This window comes from Artibeus jamaicensis, unplaced genomic scaffold (assembly GCF_021234435.1).
Source record: "Artibeus jamaicensis isolate MK-2021 breed Jamaican fruit bat unplaced genomic scaffold, CSHL_Jam_final contig_519, whole genome shotgun sequence".
NCBI lineage: Eukaryota > Metazoa > Chordata > Mammalia > Chiroptera > Phyllostomidae > Artibeus > Artibeus jamaicensis.
Window position 1 is genome coordinate 50,751,439 of NW_026521871.1, and position 27,157 is coordinate 50,778,595.

At 41.1% G+C, this 27,157-nt stretch overlaps 2 protein-coding genes across 12 annotated transcripts in view; both read left to right on the forward strand.

The window, feature by feature from the left end:
- Positions 1-408: 408 nt before the first annotated feature.
- On the forward strand, positions 409-3,013 carry SS18L2 (SS18 like 2). The gene is made up of 3 exons (XM_037148389.2): positions 409-596; positions 836-912; positions 2,718-3,013. The coding sequence occupies exons 1-3, from the start codon at positions 528-530 to the stop codon at positions 2,803-2,805; spliced, it is 234 nt and encodes a 77-aa protein (XP_037004284.1). The 5' UTR covers positions 409-527; the 3' UTR covers positions 2,806-3,013.
- A 7,608-nt stretch (positions 3,014-10,621) lies between these two features.
- Positions 10,622-27,157, forward strand: part of NKTR (natural killer cell triggering receptor) — a 44,712-nt gene continuing 28,176 nt past the window's right edge. For 7 of the 11 annotated variants that reach the window (XM_053669540.1, XM_053669543.1, XM_037148382.2 and 4 more), the window contains exons 1-6: positions 10,651-10,795; positions 10,978-11,058; positions 22,236-22,310; positions 23,839-23,946; positions 24,431-24,475; positions 26,206-26,293. In XM_053669540.1, the coding sequence (XP_053525515.1) occupies positions 11,001-11,058; positions 22,236-22,310; positions 23,839-23,946; positions 24,431-24,475; positions 26,206-26,293 (374 nt within the window). In that variant the 5' untranslated portion in view covers positions 10,651-10,795; positions 10,978-11,000. The other 4 variants (XM_053669542.1, XM_053669541.1, XM_053669544.1 and 1 more) reach the window with 4 other exon arrangements.

Consider the following 27,157-nt stretch of genomic DNA (forward strand, 5'->3'; position numbering starts at 1 on the left):
CCTCAGGAGAGAATAAAGCTCACACTAGTGTTTTGCCCTGCCGTTTTGGCTTGGCACAGTGAAATGCCCAGGGTTCACGCTCCAAACGCTAGCCTGGAGGCACAAGAATTATGCCGAAAGAGGTGTGGACTTGGAGCCAGACATCTGGGTTCCAGCCGGGATTCTCTAGTGACCCCGGGCATGGTACTCTGACACAGTCTGATTAAAAGCAGAGTGATTAAAAGCAAGGAGCTGATGTCGGGCCCCGCCCCCAATTTAGCTTTCCAGACTGCGCAAACGCAAAGGGCCCAGGGGCGGGGCCCAAGAGAAGAGCTGCGCGTCCTTCTTGCGCGCCCAACCACAAACGACGTTCCGCCAGTTCCCGCCTTCTAAGCGGGAGGGTCCAATCAACGTAGAAAGCGTAAGCCCGCACCTATTGTGGGTCTTGTTGCAGTCTTAAGGTGTTTGGAGCTGGTGGTGGGTGGTTGTGGTCTAACTGCGCGTTGATTCACAGGGCCTGAGCCCTGGTTCCAGCCTGGTCTCCCGCAATGTCTGTGGCCTTCGTACCAGACTGGCTGAGAGGCAAGGCGCAAGTCAACCAGGAGACGATCCAGCGGGTGAGCGCTAATGCAAAGAGGAGGGCTTTCTTAGTGGTGAACTGAAGGGCTGCGGGCCCTGGAAGCTTCCTGGAGTGGGCGGTGCCCCAGCTGAGACTGTGTCTAGTACCTTGACTGTTAGGGGTAGGAGTAAGCGAACGCACCGGGCCTGGACCGCCTAGCATTGGGCTGTGAGACCTTGGGCAGGTTACTTAACGTCTTGATATCGTGTGGTACTGATCGTTTCTCTGATGTTTCAGCTCCTGGAGGAGAATGACCAGCTGATCCGCTGTATCGTGGAGTATCAGAACAAAGGCCGGGCGAATGAGTGCGTCCAGTAAGTCCCCAACTCCACCCACTTACTTTTGAGTGGAGAGGAAGCCAATGTGGAGATACAGCGGCTGTCCTGAACTAGTAGTTTGGGGGGATTGTTTGCAGATGAGGATCAGAGACGCTGCTTACCTGCCCAAGACCATTGGACAGGTATATTGGGACGTTTCATTTTGAAGCCTGGAGTCAGTTGTGGCACCGTCTTCAAAAGTTGAATTGTGCTCATTGCAAAGCCTTCTTCACGTGGAGCCATGTCAGCTGATGACAGCGGGGATGGGGAGGGAAGCCCGCGGAAAACTAGTCTGAGGAGATGAGGCTGGTGGCTGCTTTCCTGCGGGCCCTTTTTCCCTGGCCCATGCTTTTTCCAAGTTGCGGGAGTCAGACCATTTGGTTGCTAAGTTCCCTCCCTTTGTGTAAGTTTCTTTGTAACACAAAGACCAATGAAAGATTTCCGAATTAAGTCACAGGTAAATTCTGCACAGTAATTTAATGTGCTTTCTAGTCATATATCAAAATGAGAGAAAATAGTTTGTTTCCTAAATGTGGTCCAGGAATTATGCCCCAATTTTTACAGAGAAATACATTATTTCATTGTTACTGAAGTCATGTTTAAGAAAGCCATGCTTTTCCCACCCCCTAAAGATCACCTACAGTCCCTCACTGAACAGCTCAGTGAAATAGTAGAGATAACCACTTTGGGGAAGTTTTTATATTCGACTCTGGCGTTTGGTAATTTGAGTTTTTACAATTTGTAGTAAACACTATATGGAAATAGTTGCAAAGCATTTCACTTAGAGCAGCAATTTTCAACTTATGGTTAAGAGTGTTACCAGAATCTCCTTGTGGGCTTTTTCTCATTGCACAAGCCCTGATTCCTGCCCTCTGGTCTGACTTTTCTTCTTGGGTAGGGAGCTCTACTCCCTGATAGAGAATCACTACTATAGGAAGCTCCTGTGGAAGTATTTTGTCCCTGCTTTAAGCTCAGGCATTTTTTAACTACTACCGAGTACTAAGCACTGTTTCAGCTACTGAGGAATCTACCCAAACAGCAGCTCTGGTGTGTGGAACTTACCTTCCAGACACTAAAATCTAGAGGAAGGAAATCATATAATTAGGCACATGCTGAGAACTCTTTAAATAAGAATAAGGCAGGATAAGTGGGTGGAAGGGTGCTGTTTTATACAGAGTATCTCTGATGTGGCATTTGAGTGGAGAAACTTGATGTAAGGGAGTCAGCTCTTCAGGTTTCTGAGGCAGAGCAGGAGGCAGAAAAGCCCCAAGACTGGAGCGTGCTGAATATCTTGAAGCGACAGCAAGGAGGCTTCTGTAGCCAGAACTCAGTGACCAAAGGGAGAGTGTAGGAGATGAGATCAGAGAAGTGACTAGAAGCTCTAATCATGTAGGGCCTTGTAGGTGATGAAAAGGGCTCAGCTTTACTTAGAATGAGATGGGAAGCTTTGGAAGGTATTCAGCAGGCATAAGACATGATCTTAATTTAAATTGTACAGTGATCACTCAGGCTGCTAACATGCAGAAGAGAGATAGAGCAGAGGGACCCGCCAGGAGACTGGTCCAATACCCTAGTCTGAGCAAGAAGTGAAAGAGCCTTGGTTTAGGGAGGTAGCGATGGAAATAAGTGAGAAAAGGTAAGATTCTGGACATACTTTCCTTGAATGTGTTAAATAAGAAGGTTGACAGCACTGAATCATCCAGTCAGTGGATGAGCCATTCCACTAGAGCAGGTAAATTTTTGCATTTGTCTGTTCGTATTCAGTAAAAACAAAACTAATTTTTGCTGTTTTTCACCCATAGGTACCAGCATGTGTTACACAGAAATCTCATTTATTTGGCTACCATTGCAGATGCCAACCCAACCAGTCCTTCAAAAGTAATGGAGTAATCTTCCCACCGGCCGTTGTGAGGAGCAATTGAATGTAATCCATTTCCTGTGAAATGGAGATGGGATCTTTAGCAATGCAACTGCTGAAGACATGAAGGAAATCATTGTGACTCTTTTCAACGTGCGAAAATGTAAAGGAAGCTCCTAAATTAACTGTATTTCAATGTAAATATTTATTTTTAATAATTAAGCAGATTCCCCCACTTAAGTTGCCTCCAGGTGTTTTCTTTCCTGAAATAGGTGTGTTTGGATAATGGACCATGCACAGCTTCAGGTCTGTGATCTTAGTTTCAGCCTGAGGAGGAAACTGAGCGGGTGCTTGGCGACCAGCAGGAACTGGTGAGACCCTGGACTGAGACCCTGCCAACTGAACACGTGACTGTGTTCTCCTTTCTCCTGGTTTCTAGTGGTGGGCCCCTTGACCGCAGTTTTTGGGTTGCTCTGAAACACAGCTTGCCCTTCCACAAAAGACTGATGGTGAGGTCTAGAAATTTTCATGTATTAAGTATTCCATTCCTTTTCCAGGAAAACTGTAGAAATTTAAAAATGTACGTAACAACACCACTATTATTGCTAAGAAAATTCATAGTAATCCCTAATTATTATCTAATATCATCTAACAGTAGATGATGTTATGGGGAGAACAAATACCTTTTTTCTTCTATTCTTTTAATGCTCTTAACTGGGCCTCCATAGCAGATGACAAATTAACAAAAGAAAAGCATACGAGCCCTGAATGATGTGGCAGTGTGGCTTGGTTGAGTGTCACCCCACAAAAGTGAAAGGTCCTGGTTGGATTCCTAGTCAGGGCACATGTCTGGGTTGCAGGCTCCACCCCGAGTTGGGGCAGTGTGAGAGACAACCAATAAATGTTTTTCTCCCTCTCCTCCCTTGCCCTCTCTCTAAAGATAAATAAAATCTTTAAAAAGAAAAAGCATACAAATGTATTTAATAAACATGCTATGTGACATGGGAGAGACTTCATAAGGAAATGAAGACCCAAAGAAGCAGTTAAACCTGAGCATTTTTACTAGGTTTGATAAAGGAGGAGAAAGTCTAGGACGAAGGAGTATGAGCTAAGTGTAGGGAACTGGGGTAAACTTGGGCCTGTTTGTTCACATTCTCTGTGACCCTCAGTCTTTAGAGATAAAAGTGCTCCTTTGGGTATATGGAGGGCTTCAGGGGACGTCAGGGAATCCTTCCAGCACCTGCCATTTCTCAATTTCCTTCAGCTTAAAATATTCAGTATGCCAAGGTGCCATATTTTGTAGTAGTGTATCTTGGACCCTGTCGATGTTCAGTTTTCTTTAATTATCAGAAAATGTCTTTGTTGATTTATTTGAGACAGGATCCAAACAAGATCCACACATTGGTCCGGGGGGAGGTGGGGTGGCTGTTCTGACAGAATGGGGGAGGGAGCAAAGAACAAGCTGCCTCCCAGGCCCGAGAAGACTGGAAAGGGTCAGAGGCCTCAGATGACACAGCGCTAACACATCAGTGCCCAGCTCTCAATTGCATTATCTCAGCAGGGGCTCATTGCTGTTGGGACCTCAGGTAAGCATGCAGAACGTCCCAGAAGTGTCCACCTGAGAGACACTGGTTGTGGGGAGAGATACCGCCTGCAGGGGAGTTGGCTCCTCCCACTCTAACAAGCCACTTTTGTGCCCAAGAGGGACCCAGACGTCAGAGGAGATAGAAGAAAGTAGAAAGCAACCCTGGCCAGGTAGCTTGGAATGTCATCCAGATATGCCACGATTGCGGGTTCCATCCCCAGTTGGGGGATATACAGTAATCAACCAATGAGTGTGTGGATGAGGGAACAGCAGGTCAATCTCTCTCTAAGTTAAACAAGGAATTGTCTGCTACTGACAAGCTGAGTGAGGGTCTGTGACAGACAGTACCAGAGGCTCCCATGGTGCAGAGTATGGGCCCTGAGCAAGCCAGGGTGGCCTGCAGCAGGCCTACAGCAGTCAAGTGCGGCTTCTGCGTGGCAGAGGGAATACACATCCTTGGTGTCGAAGCCCAGCTCTCCCTCAGAGGGAAGTGGTTTGTGACCTGCAGTTTCCCTTCCCTTTGTCTCAGGTATTTCAGGCCGTGTGCAGAGAACTGAATCCAGGCACGTGAGATGCCTCGAGAACAGTGAGGCTGCTTTAGCCACAGTTTACCCTGCACTGCAGAGGGCCTTGTTCTGGAGAGACCCTTTGGAGAAGCTGGCTAGCCTTCGCCGTGTGTGCCCCAGCCCATCTCTGCCTGTCTACTCCAGAGAGAGTCTGAAGCACAAGTATCTATCCTCCCTTTGGAAGAACAGAGAGCTCAGTGTAGCTGTGAAAGATGAGTTGGAAGGCACAGACCAGACCCGCCCGAGACAATGTGAGCTGTCTTCTCAGGCCACCTGCTGTCTTCTCAGGCCACCTGCTTCCAGCATACTTTTTTACTCCACCCAGTTGTCCTTTTCCAACTCTCAGGTCAGGCCGCTCTCCGACCAGCAGAGCCTGTTGTCCTGGATGTCTAAGCCTGGATTTGTAACAGTGACTTTTGTCATTACTACGTTCTCCTGGGATGAGGAAATGGTAAATAAGACAAAGGAAGCAGATAATTTGAGGTCAGGTTAATTTCATGAAATGTTAAGCTATTTTTCCACTTTCTCAGGCGGCTTCTTAACATCCCAGTATGAAGTGTGGGAACTCCAAGTAACAACTTGGCTAGGGAGGAAATGATGTGCAGTGGTCTCTCACATGTCCTTGAGCCTTTGCAATGAACTTTCACTAGTGAGGATGGTCTGTGTACATCTTCATTTTATGGTTACTGAGCCTCACACATACATCGTTTTGATTCCATTTTAATAAAAGCAATTTTTAGTTAATCTGCCCCCAGTGAAAATCCCACATAATCCCCTAGAATCTCGACATTCTCTTCAATCATTGGGACATTCTCTTCCTAAATCTCAGTAAGAGTCTAGGATCCAAGAGGGGTTCTCATTTCTGTCACCAATCACTCAACAATATTTATTAACTAACATGCTGAGGATACAGCATGAGGAAGCCATGTATTGTCCCTGTTCTCCTGGAAACTTTATTCTAGTATAAAGAAGACAATACAGTGTAAGTAATCCATGGGGAAGACACAATAAACTATAAATAATCAAGGAAAGCTTCATGTGGTAATAAGTGCTCTGTGGAGAATTACAACAGGGAATGTTCTGGAGAGTGGGGAGCTACTTTAACTGATGGTATCAGGGATGACCTGTGTAATACTGTAGCTGAGATAGGAATAACCAGGAACCTGATATGAGATCATTAGTGCAGGCAGATGCAACAGCTATGCATAGACCCTTCATTCCAACTGCTTGTTTTTTTTTTTTTCCTCTCTTGAGTCCATTTATAGAGCAGTGTGTGTCTATGTAGTCATCCATTCAATTATAACTTGAGTCCTCATTTGACCAGCACAGGGCCGGGCTCTACAGTGAGGAAAAGAGAGGAGGAGAGGCACTAGGCTTTGCTTTCAGGGGCTCCTGGCAAGATGAAGGAGACTCATACTCAGGCACAGACCAGGGCACCATGCAGGACAAAATATTGAGGCCACCCGAACTCCTTGTGGAAATTATCAAGTGCTTCCACATCATAGAAAAAGTATGCTTTTTAACTCCTGAACACCCCTTTGTTTTCCAACAAAACTTGCCAGTGGTAGCAGAGCCTATCAGCCTCCTACTCTCATTTCTTGAACTTGACTCCAACTTCGCTGAACTTTTTCTTTTGTGTTCCAACTGGCTCCCAAAGTCTGTATCTGTATCTCTATTCTGAGGACTTTCTCCTAAAAGTGGGAGTCTGCTTTCCCCAGGTGTAACAGGCTAGAAGAACCTGGGCATTGTATCACCCTGGGAACAGCTCTCAACTAATGACTCTCTGGAGATGGGAGTATCAGTAACCCCACCCCCACAGTAAGAACAATTCTGAGATGTTCTACATTGGGGGCCAGAGCTCGCCAGTGGGATTAAACTCTCATCATGCGCTCCGGTGACTGGCTCAACGGCACCTACTTTATTGGCCACCTGCCCTGTGCTTCACCTCACCACTCCAGGAATAGTTTCCTGAGACCACTTCCTAAGTAAGCAGCTTGCCCTCAAACCGCTGTGTCTCAGAGTCTTCGGAGGAAAACAACCAGGCACCAGATGTCTAGTGCCTTACTCCTGGTGGGCAGACCCAGATAGACCAGCCCAGCTATGTGCCGGTCATCCCCAGGGCAGATGAATTTTTTTTTTTACCAAAACTCAATCTATTTGCAAAAACTAGTGTCAGAGCCAAGGACACAAAGCAGAATTTAGAGAATGAAACAAGTAGGATCAATAAAAAATGAGTAAGGACCCTATCTGACAGGAAGTGTTTGTTGTAGAGGGGTTTTCAAATGAATTTGATGGGATCCAAACTACCCTGTAAAGAGAATGAAGCAGCAGACATTTGTGAAGACGTACCCATGCCTTAAAACAAGTTAGTGGCAAAAAAGACACCTAAAGGGTCAAAGATGGGTGTAGTACCCATAATGAACATGATTTCATGGTTTGAAGCCATTGCCCCAGTGGCCATCTCTGCTGCCACACCCCCATGCCTTTCTCCTGGTGATTGGCGCCACCCCAAGCTGATCGATCATAATATCTGCCCATTGCCATGGCCATCAAGAGATGGGCATATGAACCTCATCAAGCCAATCGGAATCTCTCCTCAGGATTTTGCTCACTGGTGCTGGCAGGAAAAATGCTTTCCCTTCAGGTTGTCGGGCTATAGAGATATAAGCTTAAAGATGCCATGGCCAAGTTCCCTGCCCCACCTGGAGAAAGCCAATCTGATCTTGACTAACAGGAGGATGTTATTCTAGCAAAGTACACATTTTCATTTACTGCATAAAATGGTCTACTCATTTTTCCACAAAAGAGAAATGATAAGATTTCAAAATATGTGTTTCCAAATTTTCAATATAGATAGATTTTGTTATCAAATTCTGGTAATAATTATTTCTGTGCCACGGATCCCAAGATTCCCTCCGGGTTGGATGGTTCGCTAGAAAGACTCACGGGACTCCGCACACAGTTGTACTCTGAATGGTTATTAGTAAAAGAACTCCAAGTAAAAGCAGCAAAGGGAAAAGACACACAAGGCAAAGCCCACAGGAAATTAGGTTCAAACTTCCCTCTCCCAGTGCAGCCCCAAAGGACAAGCTCAGTTCAGCCAGAGATGAACTGTGACAACACATGAGACAGGTTGTCTACCGGGGAAGTTCATTACAGACTCAGTGCCCAAAGTTTTTGTTACCGGCTGGGTACATGTGCATCTTCTGCCTAGCACATACCTAAATCCCAGATTCCCGAAAGGAGAGCAGGTGTTCAGCATAATGCTTTTGTTTACACAAATAGTTTAGGCATAGTGGAGCACTCTTATTATATAATGAAAATATTCTTTAAGTGTAGGAAACTGATTACCATTCCAGTTCCCAGATTCCACTCAAGGGCCAATCTTGTAAGCAGGCCTTTCTAAAGACAGCAGCCTCGGGACTATAATATTAATTCATTTCTGCACAATTTCCCATTCAAAATCTAGAATATTTTTTCAAAATAGTATAAGCAAAAGAGGTAGAGTTGTTTATGTACCTTCTCACTGGATTCCTTTTCTCTAATTTTTTTTTCACCTCTTTTCTCCCTTCTCTGAGTCATAAAAGTGTAAAAGTTACTTTGGGAAGAGGTTGGAGCAAGAATCCCTGCTTGAAGCTGAATTGTGTATTACAGAGGATACACTGAAGGATCCGAGAGGCAACAGATTGGTAACCAATACATCATTGAGAAAATAATGTGTTCTTCCTTTAATCTGTTCATATAGCAAATTATAGAAATAGGTTTTCTGATGTTGAACCATCTTTGCATTTCTGAGTTAAAGCCAATTAGGTCATGAGCATTTTGGGGCTTAAAAACTGGTAAGTTGCATTTTCTAATATTTTATTTGGATTTTAAATTAATGTTTATAATTAGATTGATCTATAACTATCTTGTCCTATCTTTATTTGGTCTTGGTATCACAAAATAATCACAAAAAGAGAGAGGAAAAACTCTCTCTTTTTCTATTTTCTGAAATATTCTGATTGAGAAAGGGATTGTTGATCCTTGAGGGTCTGACAAAAATCTGCTTATGAAACAGTTTGGAGCTTGTGTTTTTTGGAAAGGAAGACTGTGGTTCTTAATGGTTTTATTATGAATAATCTCAAAGATATACAAAAGCAGAGAACATAGTTTGAAAATCACCCTATACCTGTCACCTAGAGGTAACAATTATCAAAAATTTTCCAAATTTGTTTCACTCATTATCTATTTTTAAATGCATTCTTTTTTCTTTGATGAAGTATTTGAAAGAAAATCATAGGTAGATATCATGTGTTTTCATTCTTACATACTTCAGTATGCATCTCTAAATAAACCAAAGTCATTAGCCTCATTAACCGAAATTTCATGATCATATCTAGCAAAATTAAATACACTTCCTTGGTTTCATCTACAATCTAGACCATAATCAAGTTGCCCATTTGGCTGTGTCAGAACGTCTCACAGTTGTTTGCAGGGAGACTTGGAATTACTACTTTAATTTCTTCAATGGTAACTGTTTTTATTCAATCCTGCCATTTATTTTGAGTCAAATACGATGATTTCTATTTTCTAGAAAATTATCTATTTCATCTAAGTTTCCCCACTAGCCCTCCTAATTAGTTTCGTCAACGTCCTGTCCATTGATTGAAGTTCCAGCTGCTGGTGTGATCCCTCTCTGAGACTAAATACCCAGAATTATTACCAGAAAATTCCTACCAAGGATTCTCCTTCCTGGTAATCGCGGGCAAACCAAGCCTGAATTTGTAATCTCCTTGGATACCCATTTCCTACCGCTCTTGGGGATGAAGGAGGAGGTATCAGTCCTACTGGTGGACGCTAAGGGCTGCCTGATCACAGCAGTTTACTCGCCCTAACCACAGACCTTCGTGCCTTCCCTTCAAATCATCTGAAATGTAACTTCGACTCACAGGACAGAATAAACAACTTCCGATCAAGAGGGCACTTAGAAGGTATTTCATCCTGCTTATTTTACAGATGAAGAAACTGAACTCCAAAGACATCGAGGGGAAAAAAATCGATCAAATGACTTCCAATTCAAAACGGCTTTGCACGGCCATCATCAAAACAATGAAAAGACAAGGCCCGGACTGGGAGAAAAATATTCGCAATCATTTACCAACAAAAGATTTGGATTCAGAACATACATATATCATCTATGTAACAAGCATTTGTATCCGGAACTCTCGTATTCATCAAGACGAAGATTTAAAAATGGGCAAAGGACTTGAACTAACTCATACAAAACATAAAACTGCCACAAACAGAAACTATCTCAGTGACGCTGGCGCCCCAGCGGAGCGAACACGCACCTCAGCCTAAAAGTTTTCTGAAGTGAATTCTTGAGAAAAAGAAAAAAAGGCTAAAAGCTATGTGCTTACTTAAACCTCAACGACTTAATTCACACAACTGGCTGGCTGTCAAAAGAGAAGCCTCGCGATAACTGAAGATGCGCGGAAGCTCACGGCCCCCTGGGCGGGGATGGGGGGGGGAACGAGACAATGTAGAGGGCGCAGGCGCGTTCAGGGCTTCCTGATTGGGCAACTTACTCCAAGGATTACGAGAAAATGGGCGTGACGATAAAGGACAAGCTCAGTTATTGGAGCGCCGTATTAGAGGCGTCGCTTGAGCTTTCAGACACGCCCACGTGCGCTTCATTTCGGTTAAAGAGCCCCAGGACCATCGTGTTCTCGCGGTATGTGCGCTGACTCTCGCGGGGTTAAGCGTGGCACCGGGACGCCCGGCCCTGGGAAGGGGGCGGGGGGTCCGTTATCGGCGTTGGGCTTCGGCCGGTGTGCCGGCACTTTGTCCTGTGTGCACGGGGAGCCACTCAGGCTGGAGGCCAGTCAGGTGAAGAGCTCGCCCGTTTGTGTGCGTGCAGTAAGGGAGCCGGTGGGCCCGGGGCAGGAGAGGGCCCGGTCTCACACTCCCGCGCTGTCGTGACAAGGAGGCGCGAGGCGACCGAGGCTCGGGTTCCGCCCCGCCCTCGCCCTGGCCTCAGACCTTACCGCTTTCCTCCCCCTCTCTCCTAGCTCTTGCCGCCGCCTCGGTAGCGATGGGGGCGCAGGACCGGCCGCAGTGCCACTTCGACATCGAGATCAACCGGGAGCCGGGTGAGCCGGAGACTGGGGAGTCCTTCTGGGGCCCGGGCTTACCTTGGGGAAGGGGAGGGGTCTTACCCTCTTCAACTCCCCCCAAGCCTTTTTGGCATCGAGTAGGCACAGTCAACATCCCGTTTCTCCTGAAGCAAAATCTGTGGTTAGGAGGGTGGCTCGGGTACACCACTCCCCCTGAACTCGGAAGTCCGGGCCTCGTTCTCCCAAACTCCATGCCCCCTTGCACCCCTAGACTGAGTGTTCATACCATCCCTGGAGCCAAGAAAAGGGGTGCAATCCTTTAAGGATTTTTTTTCTCTCTCAGTGTCTCTAGGTGGCAGACACTAACAGTATTCTGCATTAATAGGTCAACTCGGTCTCTGTTTTTCCTTAAGTGTTTTCAGCTAGAATTTCTAATTTCTGGTTCATGGGCAAATGACCTGGGGAAATCTTCTGTGATAAATCAAAGCATTTTGTACCAATGGACTTGCAGCATGCACGTGCTTAACATTAATGTTTTGTCTGCATATCTTGTTGAAAATAAAATATTTTCTTCTAAAGGGTTGTTGTTTCATTCTGAGTAGCAGAGCATGCAGGGTTTCAAACTGGTTTCTTAGCTTTTTTTAGTATCTGTAACAGAACTCTGAATTGAAGTCGTATGTACAGTCTTTGTGCACTCTCTCGTTCAGCAGATTCTTATTGAGAGCCTCCTACTGTTCTAGATGGTTGGCGTTGTAGTAATGAATAAAACAAAGGCTTCTCGTTTATATTCTATTGGGGGAAGACAGACAATAAACCGGAGCGGGGGGGGGGGGCGAATACAGTGGCTTGTAGTAGGAGTACTATTTTAATAAGTTGGTCAGAAAAGGTCATTTTGAGGAGATGACATTTAAGCAGACATCCGAGGGTGATGAGGTGAGCCATGTGGAGATCTTTGAGAAAAGCATTTTTGGTAGAGGGACTGGTTAATAGAGGGGTCTTGGAGTGTAAGTCCTTATACATTTAAGGAGCCTCAGAAAGCCTAGGGTGGCTGGGGAGGGGAGGGAAGAGAGTGGCAGGAAATGGCTATAGGCTGTAGTATTTATAGTGAATCAAAGCATCAGATAGCAGGGCTTATGTTTTTGTTTTTTTAAGAATTAAAAATAGCAAACCCTTGAAAAGTAGAAGTAAACCAAAGGTTCTGTGGCCATGTAAATTACTCCTTTACTGGTATATGTTCATATCCTAGATTTGTAAATAACCTTTGTTGTGAAAAATCTCAAGTATGTTCAGTAAATGTTGAATGAACTTCAGTCTCCAACATCCAAGGTAATTATAATACCTTCCTGGTAGAAGGAAGTAGCACTCTTGAGAAGATTGAATCACATATGGAGCAGGAAACACATTGTTCTTGGTTGAATCGGCTGGTAAAATTGGCAGTTAGCTATGGTCCAATCTCACGTAATTGCACTTTTACCTACACTTTTCAGTAAATTATCTAAATAGTAGATTACTTGATTTTTGTACAACTTTTAAGGATCACTTCAGTTTGAAGTGATCTTGCTTTGTGGGATTTAACCATTAATATGTTTGTCTTTGAGTACCTACTCAAGTAATACTCTTGACCTCTTGTATAGTTAATAACTATGTACTATTGTATAGTTAATAGTTAATACTTCACTTGATAGGAGTACAAAATAGTATCTTTGATTTACTTTGATAAGCAAAGGTCCTTTCAGAGTGGCTGTACTGTCCACATTAAAGAGATCAAGAAGTATAGATAAAAATTGAGTACTACACAGTATGGCTTTTTGTTGCAATCAGTGGAAATGTGTCATTTTATATCAATCAAGTTAGACTTTTAAATCATAAAGTCATCAAATGAATGCAGGTATGTTTCGAAAGAGGAAAAGTGTATCTACGATTTTTTTCTTTGTGAATCCAGTAAGATTCCTTTTAGAAATAATTCCAGGACTGTCCCTTAGAAATGTTTTTGAGGTTTTAAACTGAGATTTTCATTTCTTTACTAGTTACAGAACTCTTCATGTTTCTTCTCCTTGAGTGACTTTTGGTAGTTTGTGTTTTTTAAGAAGTTGGTCCATTTTATCTAATTGTCAACTTTATGGCATAGAGTTGTTTGACATAGTCCCTTAATTGAGTATCTGGGATCTGTAGTGATCACTTCTCCTTCATTCCCGATACTGATCATTTGTGCCTTTTGTCTTTTTCCTTGATCAGTTGGGTTAGAGGTTTATCAATTTTGTGGTCATTTCATAGAACCAGATTTTGGTTTCATTTTTCCCCTATTTTCTGTTTTCAATTTAATTGATTTCTTCTCATTTCCTGTGATTTAGAAGTGATTTAAAATATCCAAGTATTTAAATATTTTACAGTTGTCTTTATTTATGATTTCTAGGTTAATTACTTTATAGTCAGAGACATAACTAGCGTGAAATGTTTAAAAAACTGAAATGTTTTTTAAAATTTATTGCAGTTTTTCAAGTTCTAGTGTGGTGAAATTCCTCTTTGCACTTGAATATACAGTCTGCTGTTTTTGTGTAGAGTGGTCTATAAATATCAATTAAATCCATTGGCTAAGAGTGTTGTTAAATTCTTCTGTGTCCTGGCAGATTTTATTTACTTGTTCTACTTATAGCATTATATTTAAAGTGGGTTCCTCATAGATAAGCAAATAGGTCTTGTTTTATCTATTCTCGCAATCTCTGCCTTTTAATTGGCATTTTTAGACTTTAAATTTAATATAATTTTATATTAAATTTGGATTTGTCTGTCCAACATTTGTTTTTGCTTCCTCTTTTTATTGTTTCCTTGTATTGCCTTTTGGATTATTTGAACTTTTTTTTTTTAGTATTTTTAATTTTTAACTGAATTTTTAGTATTTACTCTAGAGCAGGGGTGTCTGTCCTGCGGCCCACAGGCCACATGTGGTTCAGGATGGCTGTGAATGCGGCCCAACACAAAATGGTAAAGTTACTTAAAACATTGTGAGATTTTTTTAAAAGATCTTATTTATTTATTTTTAGAGTGGGGGAGAAAGAGGAGAGAAACATCGATGTGCGAGAGATACATCGATCACTTGCCTATTGTACGCCCCCAACTGGGGAGCTGGTCTGCAACCCAGGCATGTGCCACTACTGGGAATTGAACTGGTCATCTTTCGGTTCACAGGCAGGGACTCAGTCCTCCACTGAGCCACACCAGCCAGGGCATACTATATGAGGTTTTTTCTGTGGTTACATGTCACAGTGTAATTAATGTGTGGCCCAGAGATGCCAAAACATTGGACACCCCTGCTCTAGAGATTATCACACATACACACAGCTTTTTATAGTGCTCTTAGAATTAATATTATTTTACCACTTAAGTGAAATGTTGAAAACATCTCACCATATAACATTCTTTTACTTTTCACCTTATGCTGTATTTGTCATATGTGTTATATCTACAAACACTGAAAACTTTTGCTTTCAAACATCACACATATTTGAAAGAGCTTAAAAGGAAAAAAATACTCATATTTACCCACATACTGTATTTACCATTTCTGTTGCTACTTGTTCATTCTTATAGTTCCAAGTTCCCTCTGGTGTCATTTACCTTCTTCCTGAAGTGTTTTTTGTTTGTTTGTTTGTTTGTTTTTTGGGAGAGAGAAACTTGATTGGTTGCTTCCTGTATGCACCCCAACCAGGGATCAAACCTACCACCTACGTATGTACCCTGACTGGGAATTGAACCTACAACCTTTCGGTGTACAGGAGGATGCTCTAACCAACTGAGCCACTTGTCCAGGGCTAAAGAGTGTTTTAAGCATATTTTTAGAGCAAATCTTCTGGCAGCACATTCTCTCCTATTTTTTTTTTTTTTTTTAGAAACATTCTCTTTTTTTCTTTCACCTGAACATTTTGTTTTGCCTTTTTTCTTGAAAGATATTTTCACTAGGTATAGAATTTAGGTTGGTACATATTTTCTTTTGCACTTAAAAAGTGTTCCATTGCCTTCTGGTCTGCATCGTTTCTGATAGGGAGTCTGTAGTCACTCAAGTTGTTGTGTGTAATATGTTCTTGACTGGCTTTCAAGATCTGGTCCTTTGTCCCTAGACTTCAGCAGTGCAATTGTGCTGTGACTAGATGTGAGTTTCTTTTCCTTTATTCTCTTGGGGTTTGCTGATCTTCTTGAATCTGCGCCTATCTTTTGCCAAATTTAGGACATTTTCAGCTTTTATTTCTTCAAATGTGTGTTTTCTCCAATACTCTTTATCCTCTCTTTCTTAGACCTCAGTGACACAGATTTCAGGTCGTTTGATAGTACCGTACAGGTCCCTTAGGTCCCTTAGGCTCTGTTTATTTTTTCAATCTGTTTTCTTTCTGTTTTTCATATTGGATAATTTCTGTTAATTGGTCTTCAAGTTCACTGTCTTTTCCCTCTGTCATCTTCATTCTGCTGGTGAGCTTGCCCAGTGAAGTTTTAATTTTCATTATTGTGTTTTGTCATTAAACATTTTTTGTGTCTCTTGCTTGAAGCTTTCTACTTTCCATTAATTTTTAGTAGTGTTTATCCTTACTTTTTTTAAAACATTTTTTAAATTTTATTTTTGAGATTTTATTTATTTATTTTTAGACAGAGGGGAATGGTGGGAGAAAGAGAGGGAGAGAAACATCAGTGTGGTTGCCACTGACTCACCCCCTACTGGGGACCTGGCCTGCATCCCACGCCTGTGCTATGACTGGGAATTGAATCAGTGACCTTCTGGTTCGCCAGCTGCTGCTCAAATCCACTGAGCCACACCAGCCAGAGCACGTTTGTCCTTACTTAGTGAAGTATAGTTGTAATGCCTGTTTTAAAGTCTTTGTCTAATATCCCAACATCTGTATCATCGTGGAATGCTGTCTTTGGTTGTCTTTTTCCTTATGAGATTTTCCTGGTTCTGAGATCAAAAAGTTTGAGAACATTACTCATTTTGTGATTGTCAGAGGCTTACAATTGATTTTGAAAGTAATAACCAGGGTGAATGCTTGGCTTTGGAATTTTTCTTTATGTGGGCCTCAGAGCAGTGTCATAAAACCCTGGCAGTGTATCAAACTAGATAAAAATGGGGGTATAGTTGAAGTGGGTATTTTTACTTTACTGCTTAAGATTCACATGGACCCAAAACACTGAATTAAAAATGTATCCTAGCCCTGGCTGGTGTAGCTCAGTGGGTTGAGCGCAGGCCTGCAAACCACACGATCGCAGTTCGATTCCCAGTCAGGGCACATGTCTGGGTTGCAGGCCAGTTCCCAGCAGGGGATGCATGAAAGGCAACCATACATTGATGTTTCTCTCCCTCTCTCCTTCCCTTCCCCTCTAAAGAAATAAATAAAATCTTTTAAAAAATGTATCCTTATTAAGCATTGTAAAGTATTTGGAAGTGATAGCAAAAACTTTGTTTTAAGTAGAGGCAGACAAATGTTACAACCTTGGGCAGGCCACTTGTCCTCTTTGTAAATATGGTTCTGAAGATAGCAGCATGGTAGTTTGCTCATATTCAGAATTACCCTGTGAACTTTAGACTCACACTCAAGGTAGCTCATAGTTTGAGAGGGTTAGGGATTGATTCGTACTGAGGGAACAGAAGAAATCTGTCTCCCATCTCGAGCCCACTCCAGATCATAAACTCATGCGTGAGTGGAGTGACTGGATGCCGTGGTCTGCACTGTCGACTCATGTCTCCCCTTTTTATGTCCTCATAAATTATATAGGACTGCAGTGTAATAGTGCCTACATAATAAGGCTGTTAGGAAGAATAATTAATTAAATACTACACCTATCTCTTGCAGATTGTGTTTTTGTAACATGAATTTAATGGGATGGATTAATTAAGCACAATTTTAATTAGGCAGACTGCAGTTTGTGTTACAATGCAATCAGACAACAAGTTAGGGGCTAGTGGTGTGGGCAGGGAGGACCCTAATTAGTCAGCACTGCTACTCTGAGTTGTTCTTGTCTGTCCGGACGGCAGTTGGAAAGACCTGTGCTGGTGCCAGTACTGGGAAAGGAGGCAGAAGGGAGGTGTCATCAGATGCAGGGTTTTTGCAGAGATGTTTAGGTTTTATAACATACTTTACAGCTAATATGCCTAAAGAAAAGTCATTCTTACCGCTGCCTGAAATTCCCTTGCCCCCCACCCCAACTCCTATTTCTGTATGGAAACAGTTGTTTTTATATGTGATTTTGAAATGCAGTTTCTTTAAATTCTGTCATGTTACGGTAGAGCAGACTATATTTGTAAAAAGCACAGTATCTGACATTTATTTCTTTGTTTTTACTTTATTGTTTATACTGTTACAATGTCCCATTTTTCCCTCTTTCCCCACCTTCCCCCAGTCCCGGCCTCCTTCCTCAGGCCATCACCACACTGTTCTCTGTGTCTGTGGGTTAAGTGTGTACGTGGACATGTATTTTTTTATTTTAATTGTTGTTCAAGTACAGTTTTCTGCCGTTTACTCCCATCCCAGCCCCATAACGTGTGTTTTTAAAATTGCTTAAATTGTTGCATGAGCACAAGCACTGAGTCGATATGAGGGGCTTTTGTATCAGGGTGTTTGCAGGCAGGCCTTTGGAGATTGAGCTTTTTGTTCACATTTTAGGAACAAGTCTTGTTTCAGGTTTCTGTAAGCAAGAGGGCTTGGGATTCCTGCCTCTCCCCCCTCCCCTTTTCTTAACTTTTTTAGAAATTTGACCTGGGGGGAATCCCATTAATAACAACAGTCTCCATTGGATGGTCTTGAAGGCAAACTCTTACGGACTTTCACAGGGATTTATCAAGAAAAAGTTCACCTTTTAGTGCCCCCCTTTCTTTCCCCTCGCTCTGCTTCAGAGCTCAAGTTAAATACACAAGGTTTTCCTTCTTTTCTGTCTTTTACATTAAATGGTTGCTGCTTGTCTGGTTCTGTCTGCCTAACCCATGTGAGCCCCTGTACTTTTCTGTCATTTTTACACCTTTGTCAGTATCGCAAGGGGGATTATGACATTGGTGGTATGAACTAGCAATCCAGTATGATTCCTTTCTGTTGTGATTTGTGCATGATTTATTTCATCTCTGGGTCCGGAGAGTCTTAAAGCTTTCCAGAGTGTATGTGGTTTAGCCTGAATTCTTGGTAGACAGAGCACTTTCTTACACACATGGTCAGGTATTCTGCAGATACGCACCTTACTGGGAATAAAAAGCGGATGGGAACTAAAAAGCTTTCTTTAGATAGGCAGAAAAAAAGGCTCAGGCTGGAAGAGGGCAAGACTTGGGTAACTGACAGTTATCTAAAACTAAGTAATGGTTTCCAGATTATCTCAAATTGCATTCAAAACCCCTAGCTATGAATGCCTTTCTGTGGTAGTGCTTAATTTTAGTCCCGTTGTGTTTCAAGAGACTGTGTCTTAAATAGATTGTCACCCAGTGAAATCCCGATTCCTGCTCCCACCCTTACACTTGCACAAGCCACTGATGCCTGATTCTTAATTAGGTAATCTGTGAGTACCCAGTCTGAAGCGGAAACGGAAAGAGTCACGTTCCTAAATTAAGCTGCAGGAAGGGGCCTTTTTAGGTAAAATAGTGCAAAGGCCTTCACATTTTCTGGGTGAAAAAATGAGGGATTAAGAAGTACAGACGTTAGTTACAAAACAGTCACAGAGAGGTAAAGTACAGCATAGGGAATGTAGTCACTAATGTAACAACTGTGTGGTGTCAGGTGGGCACTAGAAATATCGGAGGGAACACTTGGTAAAGTATGTGATTATCTAACCCCTATGTGGTACACCTGAAACTAATACAAAATAATATTGAATATAAACTAATGGAAAAACAAAATTGACAAAAAAAAAAGGCCTGACATTTTCACCAGAGAACTGCAGTGACACTAGCAGATTGAAAACGGCCCAGACGAACCAAGCAGAGTGCGGAGTGCCACCCCTGCTCTGTTTCTGCCTCCCTACCTCACCTATAACCACTGCCCCAAAACGTGATGCTTGCTCAGAAACCTGATTCCAGGAGTAGGAGGAGACCGAAAGCAGGAATAACCTCAGAGTAGCGAACTCCTGCCCCCAGATAATGATCTTTCCTGGAGAGCCTAAAAGTTTCCATTTTACTGTTACATACTAATCTGGGTTGCATCCAAGTAAATAAGTATCCTTTTTTTAAGAATGCTGTCACCTTTGGGAAGGTTCATTTTCACACGTGACCTGAAATCATGCAGCAAGGCTGCTTGCTTCTTAATAGCTTGATGAGAGAGCCACTCTGTGGAATACGTCTGGGGCCAGGGAGAGTCCATCATGTTAGAACCTGGGAAGGCAGCCGAGTGTATTGAAAATGACACGAGATGAGGACACAGAAATTGGGCTGTGGCTCTGCCTCTGTTCATTTTCACAGAGCTGGCCTTTGATAAGCCATGTTAACAGCAGAATGTGTTGGAAACCAGGGTAATGATCTTGGCTCTGATAATATACCCTGTGCTTGCAGGGTGTTAACCTACACAACACTGTGATAAAAGATTTAACCCATTTAACAGGAGAGGAGACTCTTGGAGTGGCTATTGACCGATGCAAAATCACATAGCTAGCTAGCAATTGTCAAGGCCAGAACTCTAGGCCACATTTTCTCTCTTATCCATTATACCATGGCAACTTTGGGATATATTTATCAAGTCTAATATCTTTCTGTTTTTTTAACTTATTTCTGCTTGTATCTTTATATTTTCCTTAGGTTTATTGCTTGTGTTTATCATCCCGAGTTGAGTGGTTTATCATCCCGAGTTGAGTGATTCAATTTTCTTTGGCCATATGTGTTAATGAAAATGTTTCGGACCCTACGCATTGATTGGGACAGGGAAGGATGGTAGTCAGTACTTTTGCCTGGTGATACTTCGCAGCTCTAAGATCTGGCCTCATTCCCCAACATCCTGGTTCTTCGAGCTTTTCGGTTCTCTAATTTATGCCAACATCCTTGTCAACTAACCACATGAGCCAGTGAATAAATTCTCTTTTGAGTTTTTACTTGTGCTATCTTCAGTATACCTTTAGTTGGGTATTGAATGACACGAAAAACATTTTAGGTGCCTAAGTAATTATAGGGCTGTTTTCTCTTGTCTCGCATCCTCCATAGGTCCTCCCACTACTTCCGCTTCTGTGAGCTGCTCCACCACAGCGATTTAAAAGGCGTTTCATACACTTTTAATCCTACAGGTGGTTACATGTGTACATATTCCTAACCCCATATTTCCTTTTTCATCTACTTTAAGCAGAGTCTGAAATATCAGGAAATGTACCTTTTCTTGCCAGCTCAACTCTCCCATGTTGGTTTTATTTATACTGCAATTTCTTTTTTCTGTGGGTAGCATAATTCTGCTGCTGGATGCGTGAAGGATTCTTTTCCTTTATATCTTTGAAAGTAAAGAGATTTTATTAAGCAACATCTTGATGCTTTTCCACTTACAATAACTTTTCCTGGTACACAATGAATACTTTGATCTGTAAATTTAGGTATTCTTTCATTTATATTTTGTTAATCTCTATCTTTGAATAATTTTGTTTCAAGTGTTTTTATTATTATTCACATGTTTATTTTGTACGAGGCACTGTGCAAATCGGTGGGGATAGAGAGGTGAGTGAAGCAGATATGGTCCCCATCGCCCTGCCCTTCCACATCAGCCAAACCCCGGGTAGATGTGAGTGTTCTCCATTCACACCACTGGTGGCTCGTCACACTGTGTAACACATTGTGCCTGTCACTTCCAGCTGAGCTGTGAGCTGCCCAGAAGAGCACTGTGTCTTCATACCATCGGACAGCCTGATTTACAGGGGGTATCAGTAAATAATGTTTGAGTAAGTGGCTTGGTACCACCTGCCATCTTTTCCCAACTAGTGCTCAGTTTTAAAACTGCCATATGTTTTATGTCCATGATGTGTATCTCCTTTCTCACCATTGCACCTGCAGTTCCAGCACAGTAATGTTATTGAAAGGTGATGTTGATTTTATCCAGATTCTGGGGACTTGCAGATTTTATTCCTGCCACCTGGTGGCCATGTCAGGATTAAAGCATGACATAGTCCTGGCTTTTCCTTCCTGTAGCCAGTGTTTAAAATGTATTGATAGTAACTAATTAATCTTAGTATTGTTCCCCATCTTAGTTAGTTTTCAGGATCTGCATGTTGGTATGTTGGGATTAAGGTCAGAAGCCATTCTTGGTCTGTCTTATTTTTATCCTTAACCATCCATATATTTTTTACCTTAACACCATAGTGATGTTTACACTAACCGGTTTTAGATTTAGTCTTATCCTTACAGAGCCGTGTATTTATTGGCATAGCAGTAATTCTGTGGAATAAATCTTATTATATATAAAAGATAATATTGACAGTAATGATTGATTCTAAAAGATTATTAAATCCCACTAAATTATACGAAGTGTCGAGTAACAAATGTTCCTGAGATCTTACCCATTGGTTCAAAGGAGTATTAGTTTCCAAAGAGGCATCAGCTGAGTTTATTAACTTGGGAGGCAATTTTAACAGTATGTATGAGTCCGGAGACCAAAAAGTTTGTGAAGAACTTCTCTAAGGCATGATTAATCGAATTTGCAGACTTGCTTCTTTCATTTCCTGTTTATCATAGAGCTGTTTTTGTTTTTAAGGAACAATAACCTATTCTCTTTTCTGCTCTTTCAGGGAATAGAATGTGCATTTTGGTTATAGGTGGCGATGCAGGAAGTTGTCTCTAATGGTTCTTGAGTAAAGGCAGAATGCTGACTATAGAGCAGAGAACTTTCCTCTAACAGAGCTGGCCCGAATGGCTGTCCTAAGGCATGACATGTTCCCATCACTGCAGAGTCCAGGCGTAGATCAGCTAAATTGAGAGTATTTTTAAAGAAAACCAATAGTTCAGTTAGGGTCTGTACTACAGGGGATCTAATAACATAGGCCCCTCTAAAAGACACCTAAAATCCTGCACTTTTAGGGCTGAAACCACTTTGGCTGCATGTGAATTCTAATCCTAACAAATAGAGTTCTTGTTAAATTCTTTCCTGTTGAATCTTTTTAAAAAATTAAAATGGATGACGAAAATGGACTTCACCATTTTTCAAGTCTACGTATCTAATTTTTCTTCCTTTCATATAAAATGTGGTGTATTTAATCAACCTGATTACCTTATTTCTTGTGTTTTATTTCAGTTGGTCGCATAATGTTTCAGCTCTTCTCAGATATATGTCCAAAAACATGCAAAAACTTCCTTTGCCTATGCTCAGGTAAATGAACCATGAAAGTATTTCCAGTGAGAGCCCTGACTGGTGTAGCTCAGTGGATTGAGAGCCAGCCTGTGAACCAAAGGGTCCCAGGTTTGATTCCCAGTCAGGGCACATGCGTGAGTTTTGGGCCAGGTGTCCGGGGGCGGGGGTGGGGGTGTGTGTGCATGAGAGGCAACCACACATTAATGTTTCTCTCCCTCTCTTTCTCCTTCCCTCCCCCTCTCTCTGAAAATAAATAAGTAAAAAATTTTTAAAAATTCTTTCCAATGAGAAGTCATGGCTTACAGTTTTTCCTTGCTTAACAAAGTAGGTATTTTACTTAAAAACTAATGAGCTATGAGCCCTGACTGATGGGATTTGATGGGTTGGGCATCATCCCACAAAGCCAAGGGTCACCAGTTCGCTTCCCTGTTAGGGCTCATGCTTGGGTTGCAGGTTAGGTCCTCCTGGCATGTAGGAAAGGCGACCGATCGATGTTTTTCTCTCAAATCGATGTTCTCCTTTCTTCTCTTTCCCTCCCTCCCACCTGTGTCTAAAAATAAATAAATAAAATCATTCAAGCATAATGATTATTTGGCTATGAGATGAGTTTAGCAAATAAAAAATATTTTCACCTACATGAAATCAGGGAAGCATTTTGTTTTTCCAAGGGAAGAGAGAAGAAAGAAATGGTCTTTAAAAATGATAAATAAAGGACTACTGTGTGTAATAAAATCTCTTGACGTTGTAGTTTATAAAGTAATAGCATTTTGAAAACCAATTTGGTACAGTTTCAGAAGCTTCAGTACTCTGTATAAATTTAGCAATCCAGACTTCACAAGTAATTTAGGATTTAGAGAGAGAAGCAAAAGATAGTTAAGTTATTCTTTGTTATATAATGTTGGGTTGATATTTTTTAAAAGTACGAACATGGAGAGGGAAACATCTGTAACGTTACCTTAGAAGCAGCAAATTGAAACATTTCAGTCCGGACTCGGGTGTCCACACACGCATGTGCAGCCTTTGCACCGCCCTGCTCTCGTTCTTTTCTGGGATGGTAACAGGTCCTGACCCGTTTTTCTCCTGTAGCATGTAGAGTCCGCACCACACAATGTAACCCTTTTAAAAAAAGGTTTTCTCCTTGTTTTTTTAAAGATTTTATTTAAATTTTTTTAGAGGGGCGAAGGAAGGGAGGGAAACATCGATGTGCAAGAGAAATGTGGATCGCTTGCCTCATATGCTCCCAACTGGGCACCTGGCCTGTAACCCAAGCATGTGCCCTGACAGGGAGTCGAACTGGCAACCTTTCTGTTTGCAGACCAAAGCTCAGTCCACTGAGCCACACCAGCCAGGCCTCGATTTAACATTTATATGCTGCTTTGTGTTATTTATTGAGGTGGGAGGTGTTTTAATTTGCCATGCTGTGTGCCTCTTGTACAGTGCCCAACACTCAGGAGTGATTTGACAAAGGAGTAATTGGATGGTATTTTCCATGGAAGGATGTCTTTGCAGCTAAACTTCCTTTTTCTTTTTTTCCTCTTTTTTCCAGGGGAGAAAGGCCTTGGGAAAACAACTGGGAAGAAATTATGTTACAAAGGTTCTACATTCCATCGTGTGGTTAAAAACTTTATGATTCAGGGTGGGGACTTCAGTGAAGGTAGAGCTAAAAGTTATGCTCCTAATAACTTCATCTGTCAGTTTCTAAAGTAGCCGTTATTTTTCATTGTAAATATTGTCACTTACAGTATAATGTAAATATTAGGTGGCCATTGAGTAGTTGTTGGATGAATAAATGTTGTAGACCAAGAATGTATGAAAAAACAAAATACCAAGACATTTTTAGTTGTTTTTATGCTATTTTCATAATATAAGTACTTGGTGAATTACCTTATGATGAATGCCAAAGCACTGTTTGATTGTATTTATTCTTCTGGTGTGATTAGTGTTTGAAATAAATAGATTATGGAGATAATTATTGTAATAGTGTTTATTATAATGGAATGAGGTTTGTTAGGATTTTGATTGCTGAAGCAATTACAAGGTATTATCTCCTTCAGCAAATTGAAACCATAAAAAGTAATTTATGTATACTAGTATGTTTCTAATTTTCATTATAGTTTAATGTAGCTTGTTATTTGCAGGTAATGGAAAAGGTGGAGAATCAATTTATGGTGGATATTTTAAAGGTAAGCCTTAAAATTTTATTGTTTCTTGTTTCAGTTCTGATATTAAAGCAAGTTTGATCATGTACTTTTAATGAGAACAGGTTTACTTATAGTTCACTTTTTGCATGAAACTAATGCTGCATGAAAATACTTTATTTGCATGAACTTGGGGATAAATCATATTGTAATATGTAACTTAATTGACAAGATTAATTAAGGCTAACGTTATGGTTAAACATGACTTTCAGCATGGAGGTTAGGCAACTATATACATGAAAACTCCTATCTTCCTGCCTAAAACTGTCAACATATTCTTTTGTTTATAGAGAATGTGGTCTTTTGCAAAATGAAAAGGTAAGAGAACGAAGCTCAGTAACACGAACTCCAATTCTGTTCCCTTGCACCCTTCCTAATAAATTTGTGGACAGTCTGGGTCAGGTTGTGGCTGGATTTCAATATTGCTTGAAGACTTGGAAAATTATTTATACTATTTTATATGTCTGTATCTTTTTTCCTTTTCCTGATGGGTTATCAGTTCCACATCAGGGAAAAGAATGTAGTTGTGTCTTTTTTCTCCCTAAACCATGCAATGTCTTGAATAAAAGTTGGTATTTCTTTCTTCTTCAAGGTTTGTATATTTTCTTTTGTACACTAGAACTCTATGATTGTGTATTATTTTTATAGTAGTAGTATTTGTATAAATCTAACTATTGCACTTGCCCCAAAACGCCTTAGAAAAGTCAGTTGCAGAGATTTATAATGGGATCCAATAGTGCTCGGTTTTAATGCCATGATAGCCTCAGTGTTATAATAGTCTTTTATATTTCTTTTGGGGGAAATGGATTACTACTCTTTTTCAGAAGCCTGTTCCCAAGGTAACCATTTTTTAAAGTTTTCTGTGTTTCTGTTTGTTCTAAAGAAAGATTTGTTTGTATGAATGTTAAAAGCAAGTTTAAATTCTCAAGTACTTCTGCTTGCATTAATCTAATCTCTAAGTGATCTTCATGACAGTGTATCTGTTGAAGTGGTGGGGACAGCTCTTTAGCCGGTCCTGTTAGCATGTAGCTTTGAAATGACAGCTGGTGGGCCACTCGGATGTGGCGGCTCCCTGTGGCAGATACCTGTGTATTTTAAAATTGTATTTCGCCATTTAAGTTGTTTTTACAGGACTTTCTTCCTTAGATAATTTTGTGATCCTATTGACTAGAAGGAATCCACATAATTTAATTCAGGAATGTCTCTACAACTTAATTTATGTAATTTTTTATTTTTACTCTCATAGTCTAGCTTTGGTTCAGCTAAGTAGTAAATTTACCATATAGAAATTAAGCACGTAAGAGGATTATTAAATTTCTCCATGTACAGTACATTAGGCAGAATAATTTGGAGGAAATGAGCTTTACTAAATACAGGGGGTTTTTTCCCTGAAAATTCCTTTGTTAGTCTTCCCCGAAAGTTACCGTTTAAATATTTAGCCAAAGTATGTTACTACTAAAAGTGACTGTTCTAAGGCTGTTTGTATAAAGTATTAAATACTTGTTCTTTTTCCTCAAGGCTTTAGTAGTATTTTTTGGTCTTTTTATGCTTTTGTTAATTGATTAGTCAAAACTTTTTTTCTAAATATTCAGTCAAGTATCTGTACTGACCAGAAGAGGAATTTCATCTTTTGCTTTCTATTTATTTCTGTGAACATTACACTTGAGAAGTGGTGTATAATTGGAGACTGACGAATTTGTGTTTTCTTCAAACAGATGAAAACTTTATTCTCAAACATGACAGAGCGTTCCTTTTGTCAATGGCAAACCGAGGGAAACATACCAATGGTTCCCAGTTCTTCATGTGAGTAGGCGTAATTCAGAGATGAGCTTTTAAACAGAGAAGCGCTGTTCATGGGAAAGATGGTATAGTTAAACGAAATTTCATGTGAAAACTTGGATTTCATTTTTAATTTCTGATGTTACAGTAACTGGTACTGTACCAGTTACCTGATGTTACAGTATCAGGAACCAATTCTGTGTTCAGCATATATCCTGGATTTGAACAATGATGCTTAAAACACATCAGTTGAATATGTATGTTATTTTCAAAATAGGTTGTCATCTTACAAAAAGACATTGTCTTTGACTTTTAGCTAATTTGGGGGCTGAGTTTACCAAAGCTAGATTGGAACAGCAACTATTGATGAACATTCAAGGGTACTAGATGTATCCTTGTATAGTTGCTTTTTCTCCTACTGTGTCTCTTTGAGCCAGTTTGAGAGAGATGACATTCTTTCCTGATTTTGTGTGGAAATAAGTGATTTGCTGTAAAGCCAGTATTTAAAAAAAACTCAAAGCTTATGAGATCTCTATACATAATTTAATTAACCCAATGTTATTATCATTTCCACCAAAATTTATGAGATTATCACTCAGGAAACTTCAGCATGCTAAATTTGCTCTTTAAAAAACAAACACCCTTATATATATGTGCATGAACAACCTGAACCCCAGTACTTGTTTCTTGTCTGAAAGGCCTTTGGGATACTATTAATTTCATTCTTAACTACTGCTACTCCAAAGCCTGTTTTTATAGAACCCCCTGACGTAAGGTATGGAAGGTAACTGTTTAGCTCGAAGTTCCATGCTCTAGATTGTGAGTAAATCTCGACAGGGGTGCCGTGTGTGCTGGAGAAGTGTTTTAGTCTTGGTTTATCAGAAACAG